This window comes from Mastigoproctus giganteus, chromosome 5, assembly GCF_048544385.1.
Source record: "Mastigoproctus giganteus isolate SK-2022 chromosome 5, ASM4854438v1, whole genome shotgun sequence".
Lineage (NCBI taxonomy): Eukaryota > Metazoa > Arthropoda > Arachnida > Uropygi > Thelyphonidae > Mastigoproctus > Mastigoproctus giganteus.
Window position 1 is genome coordinate 82,485,204 of NC_143579.1, and position 25,717 is coordinate 82,510,920.

Sequence of the window (25,717 nt, forward strand, 5' to 3'; positions counted from 1 at the left end):
TGAATGAGAGGAAGGATCACACAGCATTGAGTTTGCTCAAGCCATTCCAAGCCATAATCACCTCCATCAGATCACTTTGCAGGTGACTAGTCTCCAAATACTGCAATCTGCATAACTGAAGCCTTCCTTGGCAAAAGTATTCCTTTGTCATCTCCACCAACCTCATTGCCCTTCTCTGTACCTGTTCCAGCAGCTCTACCTAAAATGAGGTCTCCAGACCTGTTTGCAGTACTCAAGATGAGGCCTGGCCATTGCTTTTTACAATGGGATAATCACCTTATCTCTGCTAGAAAAATTTCTTTATATCAATGACAAAACCTCATGAACTGCACTGGCAGTCTGTCTGCACTGCTCAGAGAACTTCATATCATACTACACAATTACGTGCGGGTCCTTTTCGTTTTAGTACCAAACAGTTGATATATGACTCTGGGATTACTGTAACCCATATGCAATACCTTGCATTCGTCAACGTTAAACTTCAATTGCCATTTCCTAGCCTATTTGCCAAATTTTTAGATATTGTTGCAGCAGCATACCTTTATTACTGCCATTAACCACGTTGTCAGCCTTTGTCTCACCTGCAAACTTAGATATTAATCCCCTCATCGGTATCATTAATAAATACAGAAAACAACAGTGGGTCCAACACTGAATCCTGTGGGGCTCCACTAATAACATTAGTCAGTGAAGAGCGGTGTCCATCAATAACCACTCCATCTTCTCCCACTCATTCATCTCTTTATCCATAACTTTAACTTTCCCTTATTGCCACATCGCTACAATTTGTACAGCAGTCTTTTAATGTGCAATAGTATCAAAAGCTTTCCTGAAATCTAGGTATGTGATATCAAAATTATTTTTTGCATCCAGTTCCTTTGTTACTGCATCATAATATCCCATCATTAAGACAAGATTTCCCCTTAACAAACCCATGCTGTGACTGAAGTAAGTCTGCACTCCTGTGTCTAGATGTCCTGCATTACTTCTTTAATCAGTGACTCCATTATTTTCTCTGGAACAGAAGTTAAGCTAACATTTCTGTAATTACTTATGTCACTCTTTGATCCCCTCCCTCCCTATGTGAATTGAGTATACATTTGCACATCTCCAGTCCATAGGGACCTGCCTCTCTTGAATAAAGAGACTCTTCCGTAATTATAGCTGAGGGTTTTCTTACTTCCTTTTCTGCCTCTCTTAATATAATTGGATAGATTCTCTCCACCCCAGGTGCCATTTTTGTGTTTAACTTCAACAGTTTCTCTCCCACTTTTCTATAAGTTATCACAAAATTGTTTAGCTTCCTTTTAGATTTTGATAAACTTCTGGCATCTTCCTTTCCAAAGATTTCCTCATGTATGAAGTAAAGAAGTCTTTCCTGCCTTTCTTGGCATTCTTTGCTAGAGACCTTGTAATCTGCCTTGGCTTGCCTAACCTCCTTTGTGACTTGATTTGCAGACTAGTTTATATTTTATCATAGGCTTCTGTATCAGCCTTGAATAACATTAAAACTCACAAGAGCCAAAGGTGTATAGCGTATACAGACTCTCTAAGGGTGCTCACACGTAGAACGCAGGTGACTGCTTACTTGGAATCAGCAGCCTAAATGAACAATGTAAGTTAATGGGAGTGCATACAATAAGAGCGTGTGGACAGCGGCATCGCTTCTTGTTTTAATCCCCCAGCTTACCTCAACAATTTAAGCTTACTGGGTCTCAGGGAAGTACAGATGTCACTCAACTGGGTACGCGTTGTTCACACCTCTGATATTAATCTGGCCTTCAGGCAATTTTTAGAACTGCTGTTGCTGTAGAAAGCACGAATTCACGGAGATGTAGAGAAAACTTGTAATCCTAAAGTTTTAAACATGGATACTGAAATTTTGATTTCAGACTGACTTTTATGGATTTATGTCAGACGCGCATATGGGACAAAAGTGTCAAGCTGCATTAAACAGGAATACCATGGAGAAATGTTGGCAAAAAACAAAATAAAAAAAATAAAAATAAAATACCATTATATTTTTTTATTTTCTCAAAGTAACAACAGTTCTTTGTTTTCTTCTTATATTATTTTTGTAAAGTGTTAATGAATACTGTATGTAGAAATAGTCGGTCAGTCAGTGTTTTTATTATCCGAATTGGAAACAGTGTTTCTCTATTCGTTCCGAATATTTAGAAACTTCCAATTCGTTACATAAATTATGACATTCAAAATTTTGTCTACTGTAATGTATAGACATTGGGTATGCCCATCAGTTCCTTATTGTTTTCAAATCTTGAAAAAAAAATTAAATAAATAATCATTATGGCAATGAAGAAATTGTTTTGGAATATCTAAAATGAACTTTTCATTACTTCAATTTCTAGATTTATACTTATTGTTTCTAAAAACATCACATTAAATTTTATTATCATTGAAAACAATAAGAAACTTTTTAATTAAAAAGTTTCTTATTGTTTTGCTTTAGTACAACAAATTGCAGCCTGCACGGTGCATAAAATATGCGTTATATTTTAAATGAAGACCTTAAAGAAGACAGTAACTAATAACGCCAGTCGGGTTCATATTTCCTCCCTTCTAATTAATCTCGGTTTTCCTTCTGCAGTTAACATTAAATGAAACTTAATTAATTTGAAAAATGCATGTTGTATGATTTTCATTACTAGCTATACCTAAAAATCACTGATAATCATCCAAATTTAATCCGTTAATGGAAAATGTAATTCATCCCCCTCTCCACCAATTCACGCGAGACAGTGGGGTCCGCAAAAACGTATCGGAATTGGTTAGTGCTGGTTGTGCTAATCCACCTGCTCGCTTAAATGAATTTTTATTTAAGCTCGCTGGTTGTGGACGCCACACATTCATTGCAACATGGACATTGAAGATTTTATTTCCAAGGTGTATCTTCGACGACCAATATGGGACAAAACAGAAAAATTACATTCGAACAGGAATGCTGTGGAGAAATGTTGGAAAGAAATAAGCCAAGAAAATTAATTACAACAGAAACTCACAATTACAATTTAAAAAAATCACTATGTATTTCTATAACAATTTGTCGCTTTATGTACTCAGTGCGTTAGATAAATATATATAGCTATATAACATCTATATATATATATATTTAAATAACGATAACGTATAAATCCAGTAAAATATCTTTAATACTTTGATATATATATATATATGAAATCTATTTTATATTAAATATATATATATATATATATATATATGTCCAAATTATATAAGTTAACGTACTGCAAGTACCTCATCGTTTGAAAATTGATGTAACCATTCTCCAACCACATACCACATATATATATATATATATATATGTGGTATGAGGCACAGAATTATATAACCGTGTTAATATTTGTATTACGTTGTTTTGTTTTTTTTATAAATATTTGTTTGGACTGTATCATCATTTGTATAATTGACAATCGATGATATTACATTATTTGACCAAATCATGAATTTTAAGGAATTTTTCTGAGAAAAAGATGATAATTGGGCGAGAAGAAATATGATAATTGCATAGAAAGTGGTCTGGATACTTTAATCAATGCAAGAGTTCCCAGATATGTTCCGAGCTTTTAAATATACATTTCATTTCAATCTATATATATATATATATATATATATATATAGGTTAATTGAACAAATTGCTTCGATTTGGTCGATTTAATCTAGTTTCAGGTATTTATTTATTATCTATATATAGGTATTTAGGTGTATAGGGAACAGGAAAACCAGTTAGCATGTGCAGTCTAACTTCTTCCTGGGGGTCTGTACATGTAATGGTAATAATAATAATAGTAATAAATGAAGTTAATATTATATATATTTCAAACAAACATTAAATAAACATCAAATCAATGTCAACTAACATCCTTTTGCCTGGTCATCTATATATATATAGATGACCATAATTATATATAATATATAATTTTATATTACATCTTATATATATATATATATATATATATGTTTGAAATAATTGAAAACCGAATCTTACATAAAAAAGGGATAAAGCATACATCAGAGGCAGCAAAAAGCATTTTCCTCTACATGATGCTTGAGATATAAACTTAAATGAGAATAATGATAAAAAATAAATAAAAATACCAGCGGCATGACAAGACAGAAGAGCGAAAATTGTGAAATTATAATGATCAAACCGACAGGGAGGGAAGAGAATAAAATTATTATAGCAGAAACTCTCGAAGATAATTTAGAAGTCTAAATACAAAGATAATAAAATATAATCAATTAAATTTTGAATAGCCAATTAAATGAAATTTAACGGCGCCCCCTCTGACGGACACCAGGTCCAAATTTATGCGAAATATCACGGGCAGAGATGTGAACAACTACAATAAAATAAAATAAAACAAAATAAAAACAGAAATAGACTGACCATTATGCCCCATCTGAACAGAGGACCACAAGGCCAATAATGGTCATTCAATCGCTGCATTTCGATCACTAGCCAAATCGCCGCAAAGGCGAATCGATCGAAAGATCAGTCCACCATCCGATCCCCAGATCGAACCGCCAATGCAGAGGACTTGAATAGCGGTGGTCCTGATGCAGCGAAAATTAAAAATAGGACAGATACAAGCACTCAAATGCAAAGCCACACACCACTGACAAAGAGATGGGGCATAATGGTCAGTCTATTTCTGTTTTTATTTTATTTTATTGTATAGAAAGTTGTTCACATCTCTGCCCGTGATATTTCACATAAATTTGGACCTTGTGTGCCCATCAGGGGGCGCCGTTAAATTTCATTTAATTGCCTATTCAAAATTTAATTGATTATATTTTATTATCTTTGTATTTAGACTTCTAAATTATCTTCGAGAGTTTCTGCTGCAATAATTTTATTCTCTTCCCTCCCTGTTGGTTTGATCGTTATGTATAATTTCACAATTTTCGCTCTCCTGTCTTGCCATGCTGCTGGCATTTTTATTATTTTTTATCATTATTCTCACTTAAGTTTATATATATATATATATATATATATTTTGCCCAAAATGGAACGTAGAGCATGTATTTTCATTAATGGAGCAACATTATAAATAACATGGAGACCAATTCTGTGAATAGTATTTTGTTAATAACTTTTTCGTGTATATAATTTCAAAATGGACTGAAAAACATTTTATAATTACTTACTTTGTAATCTGAACTTACTGAAAATGATTAGCAGTAAGGATAAGTATGTATCGTAATTTTTTAATAATAATTATATCATTTTAAAATGTTATCGTTTTTAAAACTAAGTGCCCTAGTTTTTTAATTCTATCTAGATCTCGTAACCCTCTATCCTTTCGGAGATAAGGCTTAAAAAAGAATGATTGCAAGAAAAACGATTTTGTCTTTTTTTTTCTTTTTTTTTTTCTTTTTTTTTTTCTTTTTTTTTTCTTTTTTTTTTTTTTCTTTTTTTTTTTTTTTCTTTTTTTCCTGTTCAATTCTGGTGTTTCACACTGGAAGAGACTCCAGGATTGCTTGGTGTCGGACAATATACTTATGAATATAATTCTATCTTACGTTTAAAATATTATTTTTTTTCTTTGGTTGTTATGCTTCATTATTCGATTTGTAGCTATGCTACCTCCTCTCATCTTTCCAGTTTTTTTTTTCGTTCTCCTCAACTGTCATCAATACATAACACGTATTCATATGTAGTAACTTCTGAACACCTCGCAACTTTATTATTATTATTTTTTCCTTCGATAAATTTTTAATTCTTCCCCTGCAGAAACATTATTCCCTTCCTCTTTCAATTATTTCAGTGCTCATTCCAACGAATATTTAATCGAATGTCCCGCAATGGGCATTAGTAAACAACCCGCTCTCTCTCTTTTCTCCTAATTATTTATCTTTTGATAAGTTTTCACCTGAAAATTACGGGACACCCGCTGAATTGCAGGAAGAGATAATCAGAAATATTACGGTAGCAGTTTACCCTAGAGCTAAAGTGATTACCGTTTCCAAATACATTAGCGCCCGTAAGACCTACCCCAGTGAGAAGTTGCACTGGTTCCAAGTAAGCAGTCACCTGCGTTCTACGTGTGAGCACCCTAAGTATACTGCAAGCTTTGTTGGGGATGAGGTATAATCCTCATCCATTCCTGACCAGTAGACTTTATATTCTCTGTCTGAGCATTTGTTTCTGTTGGATTCCAAGCCACATTGGGAATGAACTGGCTATGCTGTGTCCAGATCACTGGGACTGCACAACACTTCTCTCCCATACAGACTACAGGCAGGTGATAAACCTTACACTACTCTCCTAACTGCAGCAATCTTGGCATGGGCAGGTTACAAACAAGCTGTATCAGATCTGACACTGGCAATCTAATCTGTGCAACCGAAGAGAAGTAGTTGTTCTGGCTCGCCTCCCCATAGGACACAATCATCTTATGCATGCATTTTTGCTGAGGGGAAATTACTGTCCTATGTGTGAGAATTGTGGCACATTTTAACCATTCACCCTATTTTAACTGAGTGCCCACTTATAGACATGAGCATGCTTTATATTTTACTGCTCTTAGTCATCATCTGGCTGAGCCTTATACACTGAGTAAGATTTTATCTGACAGTGACCACGTGTACAGGCAGTTTTCGCTTTACGAGTTCCTGGGTTTACGAGTTTTTTTTTTTTTTTTTTTTTTTTTTCAAGTATCAAAACAAAATCGAAAATATGAACATTAATTGCAAAAAATGAATGTTAAACATTCATAACTACCACATTTCAAACCACGAAATATAGCTATACAATACAGTGTACCCTGCTTTAAGATATTAATCTGTTACCATCGTATTGCGAAAATATTGTAATGTGAACCCAATAACACATTGTTTTTTGGTAATTCATTCCACGAACATGGAATGAATTTGTGTTATCCTAAAATCTTGCGTTGGTATCATATCATTTCTTTTTTAATGCATTAGAACTCTGTCTGGAGCAGAGTTCTGATGTTCCATGTTCCAAGGTTTGTGTAAGGATTTTGTTGGTTGACGGCCTGAGAAGCCTTACATCTCCTCCTGCCGGCACAACACCTGGTGCTTCACTGACCACGGTCTCGTTGGAGTCACCCGCTAAAGAAATGTGTGTAAAATATATATATATCTAACATACATGCATATATATATATATATATATATATATACATAGGGGTCTGCAAACTTTTTTTTTGAATTTTGAAAGGGTCCATAGATCTTAGTAGTTTGGGAACCACTGATCTAGGTTACTGAAATTTTGTGTATTTTTATGACCTGGTTTTGGCACATTATAGCCTCAGTAGCTAATGTGCCAATAAAACCAAAAGCAAACCCAAAGCTTCTGTATCACCTGATAATTTATAGGCATCCCATGAATTTTTCTTCTCTGTACAGTAGTTCATCTGACATCCAATTAAGTCTAAGCATTGAACAGTATTTCTTAGTTGGAATGAAAAGCCTAATAACTTCTATGATTACTTCTCTGAGTTCTTCCCATTTAGAATTTGTTGTTGGTAACAGCATTAGTTGGTCCCACTGTATTGCATTTAAAAACTGTCTGAGACCAATGTAGTCTACTTTGCGAAAGCAAAATCCCTTCCCTTTACCCTTGATGGTAGTTAAATCTTTATGTAAATCCCACATTAGTACACTGTTATCATTGCCACCTAGCAGTTCTTTTATCTGCAGATTCTTAGCGCATGAAGAATCACTGCTGGTAATCAGATTAAGAGTATTGCTCTCTCTCTCTCTCTCTGTCTCTCTCTCTCTCTCTCTCTCTCTCTTTTTGCCTCTAATATGCTGATTCTGCTGTTGAAAACAGTCATCCAATAAATCCACAAATTCAACCTGGAAAGTTAAATTTCCCCATTATAAGAGATTCTGATTTACTGGCCCACTGTTTCTCTCTAGAGTTGTTCATTATATTCATTGCAGTCATTCGACATATATCACACTCCTCCCCTTATTTTTGTTTTCCCATTGCTTAGTCACACCAAACTGATTGACTGAACATTGCACTGGCCACCCATGTCAACTGGATGCACTGACTTTGATTTTACGTGCTTCTTAACTAAGCATAAACCCCCCCCTTCTGTCCTGTCCTGGACTCAACACCTCATCCTTACTGACAGGACACGAGAGTGTTAATCATAAATTACATGATTTGGGTTTAGCAGCCTCTCCTTTGTGCCTGTGTGGCTTTGATGAAACTATAGAACATATGCTTTTTGAGTAATTTTTATGTTGACTTGAGGAATCAAATGCAAATTATTATTTAGGTATATAGCCTTGTGAATATGTATCAATTAGTGGCAAATAATGAGAACTTTCTTTCCTTAGCTTGTTATGCTGATCAACTATTTAAAAGGAGAAAATGTGTTTTGAGTAATAATTAGATATTTAGTCTAATAGCTAAATTCTTTTGTATGGAAGAAATTTCTTGGCACCATGGATTTGCTGATTTTGATTACTCGTTTTGAATTGTTGTAACCTTTATGGTAATTACTGTAATTTAGTTGATAATTAAATGAAATTGCAAGATAGTACTTTTCGTCCTGGACTGTGCACTATTTGCTCACAGGTGGGATGTATATATGTACACAAGACTGTCTGTTATCTATTTAAGTCTGTCAGTTGTCACCTATAAATTAGGTGGCGGCTTTACCATCAAAATCTGGCCAGAACAAGTATATACTACCTGGTCTGAAGACAGCTAGACTAAAAATAAATTAAATTGAATTAAATTAATAAATGTATAAAAGAACTTTTTATTTCACACTGCTAGAGCCCAGACTAGCAGTGCCAGCCATGCCAAACTTGGCAGAACTAGCAGAGTTATCTGTGAAGAGATAGGAAGACATGTCCCTTCTCAAATTAGAAGGAACAAATACATAAAAAATAATAAAAGCAAAAAAAAAATAAATAAATAAATAAAACTTTCAGAGCTGTCACTCAGGAAACAAGAGTCAAGGAGTTCAAAAGATCGGTCCCTCCACAGGAATGAAGAGAAATAATTCTGGGATATAGCACGCAGATTCAGGAGATTCTTTAATTGGCTGTGTGTACTGTAGGTGTTCTACAGTGAAGGTTCTTTCTTCTAGAGAAGGCTTTTATAGTAAAATCTTTTTGAAAGTTGAAATGGGAAGAGGTTTGGAGCTAGCTAAGTACTGGAATAAGTTGCCTCCATGGGTGGTTGAGGCTGACAGCTTAGGGAAATTTGAAGATCAACTGGATGGATACTTATGAGATCATGTAGGTAGTTTATTTTAATTAATAAAAAGAATAATTAAAAAAAAAAATATATATATATATATATATATTTTATATATATATATACATACACAGGGTGTCTCAAAAATATTGGTACAAACCTTTAGGGAAAGTAGGTAACATCTAAAGGAATGTGAATCGCATAAGAACCCATAACCGGAACGTCACAGGAAAGTAGTAGCAGAGGCACAAGAAGCAGAAATGACACAAGACAGTAATTAGTGGTAAACATTTATTTGACATGATATTAACAATGCAGTATGAGATGGATACATTTCATGATGTTACAACAGATGCTCGAAGGTTCCACCATGAGACGCGATGCATGTGTGACACCGATGCAGCATGGATTGCCGGACATGGTCGAACTCACCTAGAGTTTCTTTGTCAGTAGCAGCAGCGCAGACGAGTCTCGCCACGAGATCCATTTTAGTCTCCACAGCCGATTCATACACGATAGATTTGAGAGCCCCCACAGAATTAAATCAAGGCTCGATAAATCAGGTGAGCGTGGGGGCCAGGCAACGGGTTCACCACGGCCAATCCATCAACGCCCAAAATGCCTGTTCAAATGGTCACGAACACACCTTCCTTCCATAATGAGCAGGCATCCTGTCATGTTGAAACCAAACGTTGCGTCTCACATTTGCTGGAACAGTGTCAAGTAACCCTGGTAGAACTTGTTCAAGAAAGATCCAATAATTAGCAGAGTTCATGCGGGACGGTAACAGGTATGGGCCGACTAAGCAGTCACCGACCATACCTGCCCACACATTTATTGCGAAGCGATGTTGTGCCGCATGGGGGCACACACCGTATGGGTTGTCGTGAGCCTACACATGAGCATTGTGCTGATTGAATAAGCCTTCCCGAGTGAAATAAGCCTCATCCGTGAACAAAACATTGACATTTTCCCTCTCACGAACTGATGAACAGAGCAGTCTACCAACTTACGGTAATGTTTCCGGTTATGGGTTCCTAAGCGATTCGCATTCCTTTAGATGTTACCTATCTCCCCTAAACGTTCGTACCAATATTTTTGAGACACCCCGTATATATAGTATCGGTGTAAATACACCATAGTTAACCCATAAACTTGAGCTACGTATGTAGCGTAGAGGGCATCGTTTTAATTGTATATCATATTGTGGTTGCCTTCACAACGAGATAGCTACATTACTTCAAATAAATAATGCTTCTCTAGTAGAGAAGACTACTGTTATTTATTTCAAAATACATTACTACCACACCCTTTTGGCATCGCTCATATTGTGGATATAACTTCAACTGTGATGGCTTGTTGTATTACCTGGGTACCTGCCCACCCACTGATGATGAAGCCCAATAGCCTTGAAACGATCGTCTGGTTGGTGGTACCACTGCAAATAAATAACAGTAGTCTTCTCTACTAGAGAAGCATTATTTATTTGAAGTAATGCAATAGCAGCTATCTCGTTGTGAAGGCAACCGCAATATGAGATACAGTTAAAACGATGCCCTCTATGCTTCATACGTAGCTCAAGTTTATGGGTTAACTATGGTGTATTTACACCGATACTATATAGTTAATTATCAAAACCCATAAGGATTATGCCTAGTGCATTTCGTTTTCAAAATGCGCACGCACGCACGCACACACACACACACGAGGGGGTATCAAAAAGTTTGTACCCTTACCTAGAAATAATAGCCCTAGAAAGGTGAAACGTCACAGGAACTTTAATCCTTTTCTATGTACTCTCCATGTATAGTAACACATTTCTCCCAACTGTGGATCAGTTGTTTAATGCCTTGATCATAGAAGTCAGCACTTTCCCTGAAACCATGATTCCACTTCATTGATGACTTCCTCTGGAGGTGTGCTTCCACTGCTTGTCTTTAGTCATGACTTTAGTCTCCGAATCATACTGGTACACCCAGCATTTGTCATTTGTCACCAACCGATCAAATAAATTCTCAACATCTGCATTACACAAATCCAACAGTTGGTGAGAACATTGCATTTGACATTGCTTCTGCAAAGGCATCAGCAATCTTGGAACCCATTGTGTGGAGACCTTAGACATGTGCAGATGGTCATGTAAAATGCTGTGGGCAGACCCATAACTAATTCCCACTGCATTTGCAATGAAATGAATCATCACATGTCTGTCACTGAGCACCAGCTGCTCAACCTTTGCAACCGTCTCACTGTCTGTGGATGTTGTTGGCTTTCCTTCTCTTGGCTCGTCAAAAACAATTGTAGGACCGCACTGGAACTCCCATTTCCACTTTTTTACATAGGATGGACAATTCTGCCCATGCACAGCTTTCATTTCTTTTTCTATTTCCTGAGCTTTCTTGTCCTGCAAATGCAGAAACTTGATCACTGCTCGATACTCAACTTTGTTAACCATAGTATCCTTCCTCAGATTCCGGGCTCCACCTCTGGTGTACAATCACCTACGGGAATGAAATTTGACTCGTTAGTTATTGAATATGTAGACAACTTAAAAATGCCATCTTCCTACTGATGCTTTATCTAGGTCAGGGTACGAAATCTTTGATATCCTCATATATATTACGGCATGATTCTATTTAATTTGTGGTGTTATTTTTATTTTGGGTGGGAGGCATTTCAGTTATTTTATAATTAGGATACCTAAAACTAAATATGATAATGAAGTTAGTAAAACTGATGGCCATGTGAATGAATGTAATTTTTCTTAATTTTCCCCTTTCCCCCTTCTCTATCTTTATTTTTTTATTTTTGAATAATATTCCTATTTCCTGTAACCTTTTATATTCATTTTAAAATTTTAACATAGATCAATAGGCAAACCGACAACTGCTAGCACACCAATTGCTAGACAGTCTGTTAGGTCTTAATGCCTCCCACCCAAAATAAAAATAAAAATTATATTATAAATGCAACCCGAAAATTAAATAGAATCATGTCCTAATACTGTTAAAGTGCGTATAATGTTTAATTGATTATTCCTATAATAGCATTAGCGCCACATAACTACGACCACATTACAACTGAAAGTTTATTCATTATAAGAGTATAAAACTTAAAATTAGTGATTAAGTGTGTATATATATATATATATATATATATATATATATATAAATATAATTTTTTTTTTTTTTTTTTATTTGGTTGGTGTAGTAAAGCTTCCTTAAATCATACAGCTAAGACTAATTCTAATTTTTTTGATGATAGGATATGATGAGAAAGTCTCGCATCCTTTTGGGAAAAGCTGGTATTATATCACAACCTGTATCGCCAAGCCCAGTAAGTAATAAATATTATATATTGGTGTAATGATGTAATGTATATCTATGATGTTTATTTGCGTACATACACATAATGTGTTATATACAGGGTGGTAAGCAGTTTCTTGAACATTCTCTAGATCATTATTTATTGTATTAAATGTTTTTAGCCATAAACTATGCCTTAACTTCATATGTCTAACCTTCATTAACCTATGCTAATCTTTAGGTCATTTTAGATGATCAGATGCAGGGTATTACTCAGCAATTTAAAATAGCAAATGGTACAAATAGTTGCATTCTGAAAGCTACTGAACTGTGTGGTTTTTACTTACCTTTATAGCATTGCCAAGTTAATAATATTCTAGATGTATATAATTTTGTAACTTGTAATATCCATCCTTAAAAGAAAAAATATTTGAATGTCAAATGATGCCATAAAGCAAACTTAGGGGAGTGTACTTTCCTTAATCACTCATTATTGCCATTCTGCCATCTGATTCTGCTGTTAACTTTCTGTCCTGGCTATCTTGATAGGTAATTTATTCAGAGATCTAATTGCCTAAGGTAAACTTTGAGATTCAATCTTTTGCTAATATCCTTTATATTTGCATTAGGATCTTTTACTGGCTCTTATTTCATGTCACTTAGAAATCCATCTCATTCATTTTACTCAGTCCCTTCAGAATCTTATATATCTCAGTGAGATCTACTGTAGTTTGCTTAATTGTCAAGCAAATTTGTGGAATAGGTTTTTAGTTGGCAAGTTTACTTTTCAAGTTAGACTGACTGCATAACATTTAGCTCTTATGCTCTTCAGTAATATATTACCTTTTTGAGACCAATTTGACATTAAAATATTAGCCCTGATCAAAAAACTCTAGGAATATTTATTGCAGAAGAAGTGGTTGAGGCAGAGTGACAAGTTGGTGAATAACTGTAGAGAAGCATTCAACCAAATTACTGTTTCCAGTCTCCTCTTTTACACTTAATCAGAAATAAGCAGCAAGTGCTGAAGTTCAGATGTGCCTTGGGCTTTTGTAGCAATCATAATGGCTATAAAAGCAGAATAACATGTTTGCATCAAATTTTGTTTGAAGAATGGGCGAAAAACAGAGATGAAATTCACCAAATGTTAATGACTGCAATGGTAATCCTTATTTATATAAGACTCATTTATCTGTGACTGAAATGTTTCCAAACTTGCTAAGAATCTGTACAAAATGACCAGTGTTCAGATCAACCTTCAACTTCAAACAGCAATGAAATGGTTGTTATAAAATACATGAAGGAATTCATTCTGATAAGTGAGTAGACATCCATGAAATTGGTGATTAACTGGAAATCTCCTTTGGATCACGCAAGGCAGGTTTGACTGAAAACCTTGATATGTTGTTTGAAGATAATGAAGCACTCAAACCTACATCGGTATAATTATGCTTATTTCTCTGAATAGGAAATAGGTACATAATGGTGTCAGACGTTTCATGGTATTTTCTTACTACTCCTTCATTGACAGCTGTTTTGGCAATATCACCACACAAAAGGTCACTTTGGTCACAAGTACTTGTAAAAATATAATTATACCAAGTACTTATAATATAATTACACCTTAGGTTTGAGTGCTTATTATCTTCAGACAACATTGTTTACCTGTGTACCATGCTGCTCAAGGAACGCCTTAGATCAACCTTGATATGCTTTGACCATTTTGACCACTGGGTTCACTATTGAGAACTGTGCAAGGAGTTGAAAAGAAGCGTAGAAACATATTGTAATTTCGTCATTTGCATTATCAATGTTGAAATATGATTGTATGGCTGTGATCGCAGAATGAAATTCCAGTCATTCTAATGGAAGTTACCAAATTCATTCCACTCAAAAAAAAAAAAAAAAAGCACAAGTTCGTCGTAATGTGAAAACAACATTGGCTGTTTCATTTTTGATATTCAGGGTGTCATTCCTTATGAATTTGTTCAGAATGGTTAGCAAATAAACATGGCTATTGTAATGAGGTTTTAATTTTATATTGGAAAATAAGTTTTAAATTTGATTTGTAAAAATGATTTGTAATATTTTAAATTCAGGCAATTATTATAAATAATGATTATTAAAAATCCAGATTATAAAAATTCTGGATTTAATATTCATAATAACTGCACAATCCTACACCAACCATTATTAAAAATAAATAAAGTGTTGTGTTATAATAAAATAATAATGATGTAAATAAATGAAATAAATAGAATGATATAATTCCACCGGATAAAACCGATAAAAATGTAACTGTCTGTACAATAAAATATGAAATTTTAAACTGCAAAGAATAATGTACAATAAAACAATGTAACAAAAACACAGGATGATAAAAGCTCTAAAACACCGTAGCTTTCAGAGGCATCCACCTCCTTTTCAACAGTAAGGTTTATTGAATGGCACATCCTTAAATATCAGCAGGCTCGCAGTTCTCAGCACATGTTTCTACAGGAGCATGGGCAGTATTCTCCCCATGTGCACTGGAACCAGTAATGGCTCAGGAGCGTGCCAGGCAGAACCACTCATTCCGTCCAAGAACCACCGCCTCGAAGAGGGGATGAATGCGGATTTCCGTCTCTAATAATGGTATTGCTCTCAGAGGAACAAATCTGCAAGCTCTCGAGCCATTTGCGGTCCCAAATTCTATGTGCCTGGTCAACGATAACAGCTTCATCTGGGGAGATTTGATGGTGCTTCTCCCAAAAATGTTCTGCCACAGCAGACTTCTAATCCGCAGTCTTTATTGCATTCATATGCTCCTCCAGACAATCCTTTAACCGACGTTTCATTTCACAAACATAACATTCCCCACAATCCGGGCACCTGATCTCATACATGATCCTACTTGTACTATTCCTTGGTATGGGGTCCTTGATCTGTGACAACTGTATGCAACCTCCGCACTGGCAGGCAGCTGCACACAGCATGTCTGGCAATCGCATAATACCCGAGCTATACGCTCAGTTGGGCCCGGATAGTAGGGAATGTATGCAGCAGCAACTGGTGCAAACGATTCTCTTCGTCCATGCTCCTTTAGTCTCCACTATACCTGATGGTAAAATCAGAACGTCCAACAATAGGAGAAATCAGTCTGGCTAGGAACCTGGACAAAGCTTGTGCTACACATGCTTTGTCCCGGTTCCTAGCCAGACTGATTTCTCCTATTGTTGGAGAAGGTTCCGATTTTACCATCAGGGATAGTAGAGACTGTGCAATTCATAAGGGACCAGGCTATAGAAGAGGGCGAGGCCATGGTATAATTCGATGTGATATCCTTGTTCACGTGCATTCCCATTGACCATGGGGTGCGATGTGCATGCATGGCATTGGAGAAGGATGGCACTCTAAGCAATAGGACTCCGTTAAGCATGGAGGACATTTGTAGTGGGGTGGAGCTATGTCTCTCAAGCACCACCATGGTGTTTCAAACCACAATGTACAAGCAGGTTCATGGCACAGCAATGGGTTCCCCCTATTAGTGCTATCATATCAAATTTAGCTATGGAGGAGCTCGAAGCCAGGTTTTTTGATGGGTCGGTTCTCCCCATGCGCGCATGGAAACGATACGTTTACAATTATTCGGAGGGGGAAGAGAGGATGAGGTGCTGGGTTTCCTTAATTGCTTTTCCCCATTTATTCAGTTTACTTCGGAGGTGGAAGTGGAGGGTACCCTCCCTTTCCTTGATGTGCTGGTACATAGGGAAGGCCCTAGTGTGAAAACCAGTGTATATAGGAAACCCATGTGCTGAGGCCAATATACACATTACAATATGGCACAAACCAACCATCATAAGAACAGTGTTATCAGGGCATTGTTGAATATGGCTGGGTCCCATTGCAGCACTTCGGAGGATAGAAAAGAAGAAATTAAATGTGTCACAGCGGATCTCAGAAAATGCGGCTACCCCCAGAGGATCATAGATAAATATATCCGAGAAGCGGAGCGCGGATGAAGAGAATCGTTTACACCAGTTACCACCGCATATATTCCCTACTATCTGGGCCTAACTGAGCATATAGCTCGGGTATTACGCGATTGCCAGACATGCTGTGTGCAGCTGCCAGGCCGGAGGTTGCACACAGTTGTGTCACAGATCAAGGACCCCATACCAAGGGAATGTACAAATGGGGTAGTGTATGAGATCAGGTGCCCAGATTGTAGGGAATGTTATGTTGGTGAAACGAAATGTCGGTTTAAAGATTGTCTGAGAGAGCATATGAACGCGATAAAGACTGCGGATTATGAGAAGTCTGCTGTGGCAGAACATTTTTAGGAGGAGCACCATCAAATCTCCCCAGACAAAGCTGTTATCGTTGACCAGGCACATTGATTTTAGGACCGCAAATGGCTCGAGAGCTTGTGGATTTGTTCTTGTTCCTCTGAGAGCAGTACCATTAATAGAGACAGGGGAATCCGCATTCATCCCCTCTTCAAGGCGGTGATTCTTCGGTGGGATGAGCGGTTCTGCCTGGCACGCTCCCGAGCCATTTCCGGTTCCAATGCACATGGGGAAAATACTGCCCATGCTCCTGTAGAAACATGTGCTGAGAACCATGAGCCTGCTGATATTTAAGGATGTTCTGTACGATAAACCTTACTGTTGAAAAAGGAGGCAGATGCCTCTGAAAGCTACGGCGTTTTAGTGCTTTTATCATCCTGTGTTTTATCTATAAAACACAGGATGATAAATAACGTACGTATTTTATTGTACGTTATTCTTTGCAGTTTAAAATTTCATATTTTATTGTACAGACAGTTACCTTTTTATCAGTTTTATCTGGTGGAATTATATCATTCTATTTATTTAATTTATTTACATCATTATTATTATTAATATAATACAACACTATTTATTTATTTTTAATAATGGTTGGTGTAGGATTGTGCAGTTATTATGAATATTCCCAAGTTATTATGAATAATCCCAGAGGCCTATTTGAAGATTCTTGCTTTAAGTCTGCATAACATGCAAATTGGCTATGAGAGAGAGCACACACACACACACACACAGTGCAGGCATAATACGGGATAAAGGCCTTATGAACTGGCCTGTTGTAACCAAAAGTAGTCAGTGCAGCAAAAACCCTCTGAAACAACTGAGTAGTCATTTTCAAGGAAAACTGCTACCTATTTTTCATGTTTATAATGAGTAATGTTTTATATACTAATTTGCAAAAAACATAATGGTGAGATTTTTTTTTTAAATAAATGAATTAACTTGACCATGATAGTACCTTTAATATTTAGAAAAATGGTAGCATAGCATATAATTAGGTCAGGCTACTTGCTAGAGGAGGAGTGGGGATACAATTTTTAAAACAATCTTGCCTTCCAGATCCCCTAGATCAATTTATTTTTTTAGAAAAAAACTTTTGGGAGTTTTTTAATTTCACTTGGACAGTACTGTTATTTCATGTTTTCTGAATGGATCAATACTTATTTTTAGGTAACTTTTTTTTACGTTTAATTAAAAGATAAATGTTAATTCTGTGTTTCATGTATAAAATATTTTAGGCATAAAACATAAACATGAATCTATTAGCCTTGTCCATTTTTCAGTTGAAACGACTGCTAAACATGTGAAATTTAAATCTCTGCACGGGCATGTATTTATGCTTATTATGTGCTCTAACTTAATATATATTAAATACTGTTATTCGCTTTCATTTTCAAATTTTTCAAAATTTATTTAAAATTTAGCACCCTTTACAGATGCAAAATTTGAAACATATATATCTTACTTCCTACAGAGCAGCATCCGCTTAATATTGTATTTCATGTTATGAATATTGTTTTGTTTTTACATCTTTATTATGTGAAAGTAATCACATAATACAATCTTTCAAAAACAATTTTAGACTAGATTTTACTTAACTCATGGGGAGTGGAAAGGCAAGTAACTTTCAACTTTAAAGAAACATAATTTGAAACTTTGTAACAATCCTGGCATCTATCAGTTCCCATGCTATTCTTCACGCAAATAAGAGTTGAAAAGCTGGTGTAGTGCACCTGACAGGTTATTACGTTTAATTACTCTGCAAAAACAATAAAAAAAAAGTGCACCTATTGCAGTAAAAATGATTAAATTTAGGAAGCTAAAAAAATTTCAGATTTTTAATCACATATTACAGGAGAATGCGAGAGTATTATTTTTCAGAGGCACCTGTCAGTTCCCATGCTAGAGTCCTGCATTGGATTGGGTACCCACAGGTTGCCCACAATGCAGGTCAGTTTTTATAAATAATTCATTGCCATATGACACAAATAAGAATTAAAAGGTTCAACAGATAGTAAAAGGTGGAAGGAAGATGATTTATTTGATGTGGAAAGTTCAAACAATGAAAATGTTGAACTTGCAGCTTTGGCTCGTTCCTGTCAGCAGTTATCTTGTAGAAGAAATTTTTGTGTATCTGGATTTGTAATCCAAGAAACAATACAGTTCACCTGAAAAACTGTTGATGATTGTCCTCTTTCTGCATAGCAGAAATGCATAAAATTGATTATGTTATGAATATATTTTCATTATATTTTCTTTATTCAACTATTTAAAAAAAAAATTTGTATTATATACAAAAAATATTAATATTGTTGATTGATTTTTACATTGTTTTTGATTTATAAAAAATTTAATACATTTTTTAAAATTTTTCCCTTTTTTTTTTTTTTTTTTTTTTTTTTTTTTTTTGGAGTGTAGGTCTGGTGTGGGACTAATACAATGTATCAGTGCAGGACTATATTCCTATGCCACAATGGCCAAGTTAATTTTAAAATACAATTCAGGTGAATGTGATGTCTCAGTGTCAGAGGTACCAGCTCTAGCAGTTTCCCCATAGTAGCCCTTGTGCCTTTAAATCTCCACTCCACTGTACTAGCTCTTGATTGTATCATAAATACAGTAAACCCCCGCTATTTGCCCTTTCGCGTATTCGCGATCGCCGATTTAATATAAAATGAAACCTAAAAAAATGTGAATTTTAAAGCGCCGTGAATATTTTCCGCCATAAAAAAACATGGGCGTGGCTAAAATTATCTTTCCCGATCAAAACAGCACTCAGTGGGGGGGGGACAAAATCGCAAGCGTGGATGTTTCTCGCTAATCCTTGTTCAGTATATGTTATGCGCTTGTTATGGAAGGTTTCGTCGTTTGCTTTTAATTTATATGCTTAAAAATTTAATAAATTTATCAATTTATAAATTGATATGCTTACAAAAATGATAAATCTACCGTTTTGCAGTGTAAAACGGACTTTTTTCGAGTGTGTTAACGGAAGAAAGTGACTATTGTGGACAAGTTCTTTCTAACCCCTACAAAAATATGGCTACGAATAACAAGAGAAATGTGAAAATATCAGAGAAGGTGATGACATTAGCGAATAAAATTGAGTTATTAGATAAAATTTCTAATGGTAATAGTGTCTCCTCAGTGGCAAAACATTATAAAATCAATGAGTCAACGGTACGATCAATCAAAAAATCGGAAGAAAAAATCCGCCGTAGTGTCCGTGAAAATGTGCTAATTGCTTCAAAAAATTTGCTCTGTAACTCGTGATGTTAAATTAGAAAAAATGGAAAAAGCTTTAAATCTGTGGATAGAAGACCGAACTCAAAATAAAATTCCGTTAAGTTCACTCATCATCCGTGAAAAGGCAAAACTCCTTTATCAACACTTTAGCGGAACTGGTGATAGCACTGGCGGGATAAGTTTTTTTGCTAGCAAAAGCGCTGGTTTGAAAGATTTGTTTGAAATTTCTAATAAATATTACATTTAATATTAAATTGTTTCTTATTTTCATTTCGATACCATATGCTTGCATTTCACTATGTACTCCCTATGTACATAGTCATTATGAAGGTACATATAATACATACATAGACAAAATTTTAGACTAGTTTCTCTTATATATTTCATACTTTGGAATGGAATCCCTTTATTACTATGGGAGTCATAACTCAGTATTCGCGACATTTCTCAGGAACGTAACCCCTGAGAATAGCGGGGGTTTACTGTATAGTAAAATTTGAACACATTTCAGCATTTGCTGAAATTAGTCACTTTGTGTAGTGAATAAATGGTTTTATTGGTAATGATATAAGAAAAATTAGGTTGCATTGAAAGTTTTGCATTAATTAATGAGATTATTTTCAGTTAAGTACATGTGAAAATTTCTTTCTTGAAATTAATTTTAGGTGCCACATCAAAATGCGGAAAAAGATCCATTTAATATTTCAAATGATGAGTATTACAATCCAAAGATGACACAAGATAGTGCCTTAAACCCAAATGTTGGAGGAAACCTTATACAGGTAATTGCTAATTTTATTAATATCTGTTAACCTGTTATATATTCTGATGGTCTGAAATGAGTTTAAAAATTTAAACTTACAAATTAGTAGCCTGTTGAAGACATTTCTTTTGATGGTGTACACGACAATGTTACCTTGATAATGACTGTCACGGAAAAATCTGGTGAGATCTTGTTTGTTTGGGGAGAAGTGCATCTTTACTTATTTATGCTTGTTCAAAATGTACTCCAAAAATTGTATTTTTGAATGGAAACAATGTATTATTGTTTTAAAAGGTGGTATATGTACTTATACAACTTCTGTGAGTATCATTTGAGGATACTCACAGAAGTTGTATAAGTTCCTTACAACACAGTCACAAAGTCAGTTCATATCCTTCTTTATTACTGCACAAATTGAGTGTGCTACTTCTTGCACACTCAATACTGTTGTAGGTAAAAAAAAAAAAAACAGTGCAGGTTTTTCAAATCAGTAATCTCTGGTTTGTAATTTCTATACTGATCTCCCAGATTTTAGGCGAGATACGAAATTCCAGGATGAAATGTTTAAACTAAGATAAATTATAGAAAAAAGCATACGAGGAAATACCAAGAATTTGTCCTAAGTTGTAGTTATCTTTGGCAGATTGGATTGGTGTTGAAGATTTGTTATTTTCACATAAGTGGATAACACTCTGATGTCTTATTTTGACTTATTTGATTGTTTTGACCATTTTAACATCTTACTTTGACTTCTTATTCTTGTTATAGTTCACCCACTGTAGATGTTAGCTGTCCAACATGTGTATCTCCCATGTATAGGACTGGAATGGCTAATTTTATCCAGTAGGACTGAAATGGCTAGGGGTGGATGGGATCTATCCAGTTATATTAAAGGAGGCGGCAAAGCAACTAAGCAAACCCTAAGCCATAATTATGAGAGCGTCCTTGGACTCAGGGGAGGTTCCCACGGACTGGAGATGTGCAAATGTATCCCCAATTCACAAAGGGGATCGAAGGGTGACACGAGTAATTACAGACCAGTTAGTTTAACTTCTAACTGGTCTGTAATACCAGTTAGTAAAAACATTCCGGGTAAAATAATGGAGTCACTGGTAAAAGATGCATTGCAGGATCATCTAGACAAGACTGCAGCAATAATTCAGACACAGCATGGGATTGTTAAGGGAAAGTCTTGTCTGACAAATTTTATAGGATATTATGATGTGGTTACAAAGGAACTGGATGCAAAAAATAATTTTGATATCATATATTTGGATTTCAGGAAAGCTTTTGACACTGTTGCGCATGGAAGACTATTATACAAATTGGAGCAGAATGGTATTAAGGGTAAGTTGCTACAATGGATAAAAGGATGGTTAAGTGGGAGAAGACAGAGGGTGGTAATCAATGGGTGCTGCTCTTCTTGGACTAATGTTATTAGTGGAGTCCCACAGTGTTCGGTGTTAGGTCCACTATTGTTTTGTATATTTATCAATGATATTGATGAAGGTATATCAGGCTTAATGTCGAAGTTTGCAGATGATACAAAGGTTGGCAGGGTTGTTAATGACAGTAATGGCAGTGTGCTACTGCAACAGGATCTAGATAATTTGGGCAGATGGGCTAAGAAGTGGCAACTGAAGTTTAACCTTGACAAATGCAAAGTACTGCATATGGGTAGAAGTAACCCCAGAGAAACGTACCAACTGTTTGGTACTACACTTAAGGTGGTAGAAAATGAAAAAGACCTGGGAGTAATTGTGCAGTCAGATATGAAGTTTTCTGAGCAATGCAGACAGGCTGCCAGGGCAGGTCATGGGGTTTTGTCAATGATATATAGGAATTTTGCTAGCAGGGAAAAGGAGGTAATTATCCCTCTGTATAAGGCGATGGTCAGGCCATGCCTTTAGTACTGAGTTACAGGTCTGGAGGCCTCATTTTAGGAAGGATGTAGATTTACTTGAGCATGTACAGAGAAGGGCAACAAGATTGGTGAGGGGGAATGAAGGGATCCTCTTACCAAGAGAGGCTTAAGTTCTGCAAATTGCAGTGGCTGGAGACTAGGCACTGCGCGGTGATCTGATTGAGGTATATAAGGCCTTGAATGGGTTGAGCACGCTGAATTCTGATGGGATCCTTCCACATGTTCAGATTACGAACCTAAGGGGACATAAATTCAAATTAAGAAAAGACAGGTGTAGAATAGATGTGCGGAAATTTGCCTTTAGCCAGTGGGTGGTTAATTGCTGGAACAAACTTCCATCTGTCGTTGTGGAAGTTGATAGGTTGAATAAATTTAAAGAGGAACTGGACAGGCATTTGGAGGGAATGGTGTGTTTTTTTTTTTTTTTTTTTTCACTGATGCTGCATAAGCTCATACACTTGCTTTCTTGCATCACATGCCACTACTACTACTACCACTTTGATTGAAATGGAAAGTAGAATATGCAAGAACATAACACTTGAGTTTACCTCAGGTGTTATATCCTTACATGTTCGTCCTTCTTACTTCATATGTTACATGTTAAGTTTTTCATTTGGAAGGCTTAATAACATTAATTAATTTTGTGCTTTTGATATTTTTTACCTTTGTGTTTTGTCTTGTATCACACTTAGCATGTGAGAGAATATTTACAGAATGTTTTCTTTCAGAATTGGTTAAATCATAGCAGGCCTGGGCATGCCTGCCACACCTTATCCTCCATTACTAACTTTGGAACCATATGAAGAGATCAGTATATGACAAAAAGTCCAATACCCTCACTGCATTGTTGTGTTTTTGCAGTGGCAGAACACAACACAATCATTCTGACCATTTCTGCAACTGCCCAGTCACTATCACTACTGATGAATGCTTAGAAGTGCATAGAATTTCAAGAAGGACATGTCGAATGATTACTATGATTTTATTTTGTGCACTAAACGATTGCTAATTTATGTGCAACTCTTTCTGTTTTTCTTTCTCACTTTCATATTATAGGGTTGATGGGGGATATTTCTGTGCTTTACTCTGTTCAGTTTTCAATCATAGGCATAATTCTGCTCCCACTAAAGACTGAAGCTGAGTATTCAGTGCTAAGACTTGGGCTAATACTTAACTTAGGACTCTTAGTTCTCAAAGTTGAACATAAACTCAAGCCATAGTTCTGAATACTCAGCCTCATTCTTCAGTGTGGGAAGAATGACTCACATGCGAGCAGAATTCCAGACGATTGAAACTTGAACACTGTAAACCATGTAAATGTTATTGCATTCACATTTTATTTAGAACTTTTTTTTCTTATCTCCAGAACTGTTCAGTTTCAGAGTTCTGTTTGATTATTTCAACTCAGACTGATCCATGGAATTGCTTAGAAATTAGGCAATATCCTCCAAGTGCATGCTATGTATATTTTTGTCAAAATCATTATACATCAATATTCATTGATGTATAATGATTAATTATGAATAAGTTTGAACTTGCAATCAGCAATGACCATCATTAATACATTGGAAAATAGTTTTTTTAGAAGTTTAACAAGAACACTCTGAGCTTAATTTTAAAGTTATCTTATCAGTCACAACAGCATTTCTATGCATTCTGAAAAATTCTATCAATAAATAAGGTCTTTGCCTATCAAATAAGTAATAATCCAGTTTTGAATATCAAGTGTATACATATTCCTTCTCCATCTCACTCTCATTACCATAGTTAGTACAGCATTTCCTCTGTACTTTTGCAATGGCATAGTTTTCCTTCTATCCTTTTGCAGCATCATAGTTCATCCTATGTCCTTTTGCAACAACCCAGTTTTTCTCCTTTGCTCCAAAAAAAAAAAAAAATAATAATAATAATAATTTCTTATGCAGGTGTTTCATTTCCAACACAATACATATTGTATGGCCCACGGATGATATCCTCCTTAGTTTATGACCCAGTATAGATTAATAAAAGAAAAGGTTTATTTAAATTGATATCATTAAAGATTTATTTCCAAAGAAAGATAAATGCAAGATGACAACTCCTGTATCTCATATTGTTGATAGATTCTAGAAATATGAGCCAAAATTCTGCCCACTGTCAATAAATTAGTAAAGGCCACCTTCCTTATGTTAGTCAATTAGAAGAAACCAGTGAGAGACAAGTATGGAGACACTGTCATGAATGTCAAAACAGGTTGATAGATGACAGACTGATCAGTAGTATGCCAGAGCATTTGTGGAAACTTCACTAGAAGTATTTTATACATGTGGTAAAAAAACATTAGCGTAGTTGTGATCTAGAGTTGGTGGAAAAAATCGTGACCACTAAGTCATCATTGTGGGCTAAAGATTTGTAATTTTCAAAGTTTTGGGGTAACCAGCTGTGTCTAATACCAAGTTCCATTACACCTAAAATGAAGTCCTGCAGTCAGCCTCAAAAAATCTGATCGTAAACTATTATGTTTTGAAGCATGGAAACAAATCTATTGCTAAAGCAGTTGTGGATGATAAAATATAATTTGCCTGGAACATTAGGGGTGTTATCTATCCAAGGTGTGTACTACCCAATAGCACTGGAATGGCTAAGCTTTGATCAAAATGGAAGGAAGAACTTTGGAAGGACATAACACCTGAGTTTATCGCAGTTGTTATGTCCTTACATGTTCTACATATGCTTACGTTGTGGGGTGGGGGATTTTTTTTAATGATGATATTCTTTACTTATTTATATATGTAATTATTTACACACAATATATATATTCATATCCCCTCCTTGGAACCTTCATTAGGTCGATGCTTAAGAAATTTATTTGATTTTCTTTTCTTGAAGCAAGGGGGGTCCTCAATTTCCTTCCAAGGCCCACATGCTACCTGCTGCATAATATAT

General features: G+C 35.6%; 1 protein-coding gene across 1 annotated transcript in view; it reads left to right on the forward strand.

Annotated features, from left to right (window-relative positions):
* LOC150085526 (transcription initiation factor TFIID subunit 1-like) overlaps nucleotides 1-25,717 on the forward strand; it is a 700,666-nt gene that overhangs the window by 216,769 nt on the left and 458,180 nt on the right. The window contains 2 exon segments of the mRNA XM_090374589.1: nucleotides 12,494-12,565; nucleotides 20,771-20,887. Of these exon segments, the coding sequence (XP_090230715.1) occupies nucleotides 12,494-12,565; nucleotides 20,771-20,887 (189 nt within the window).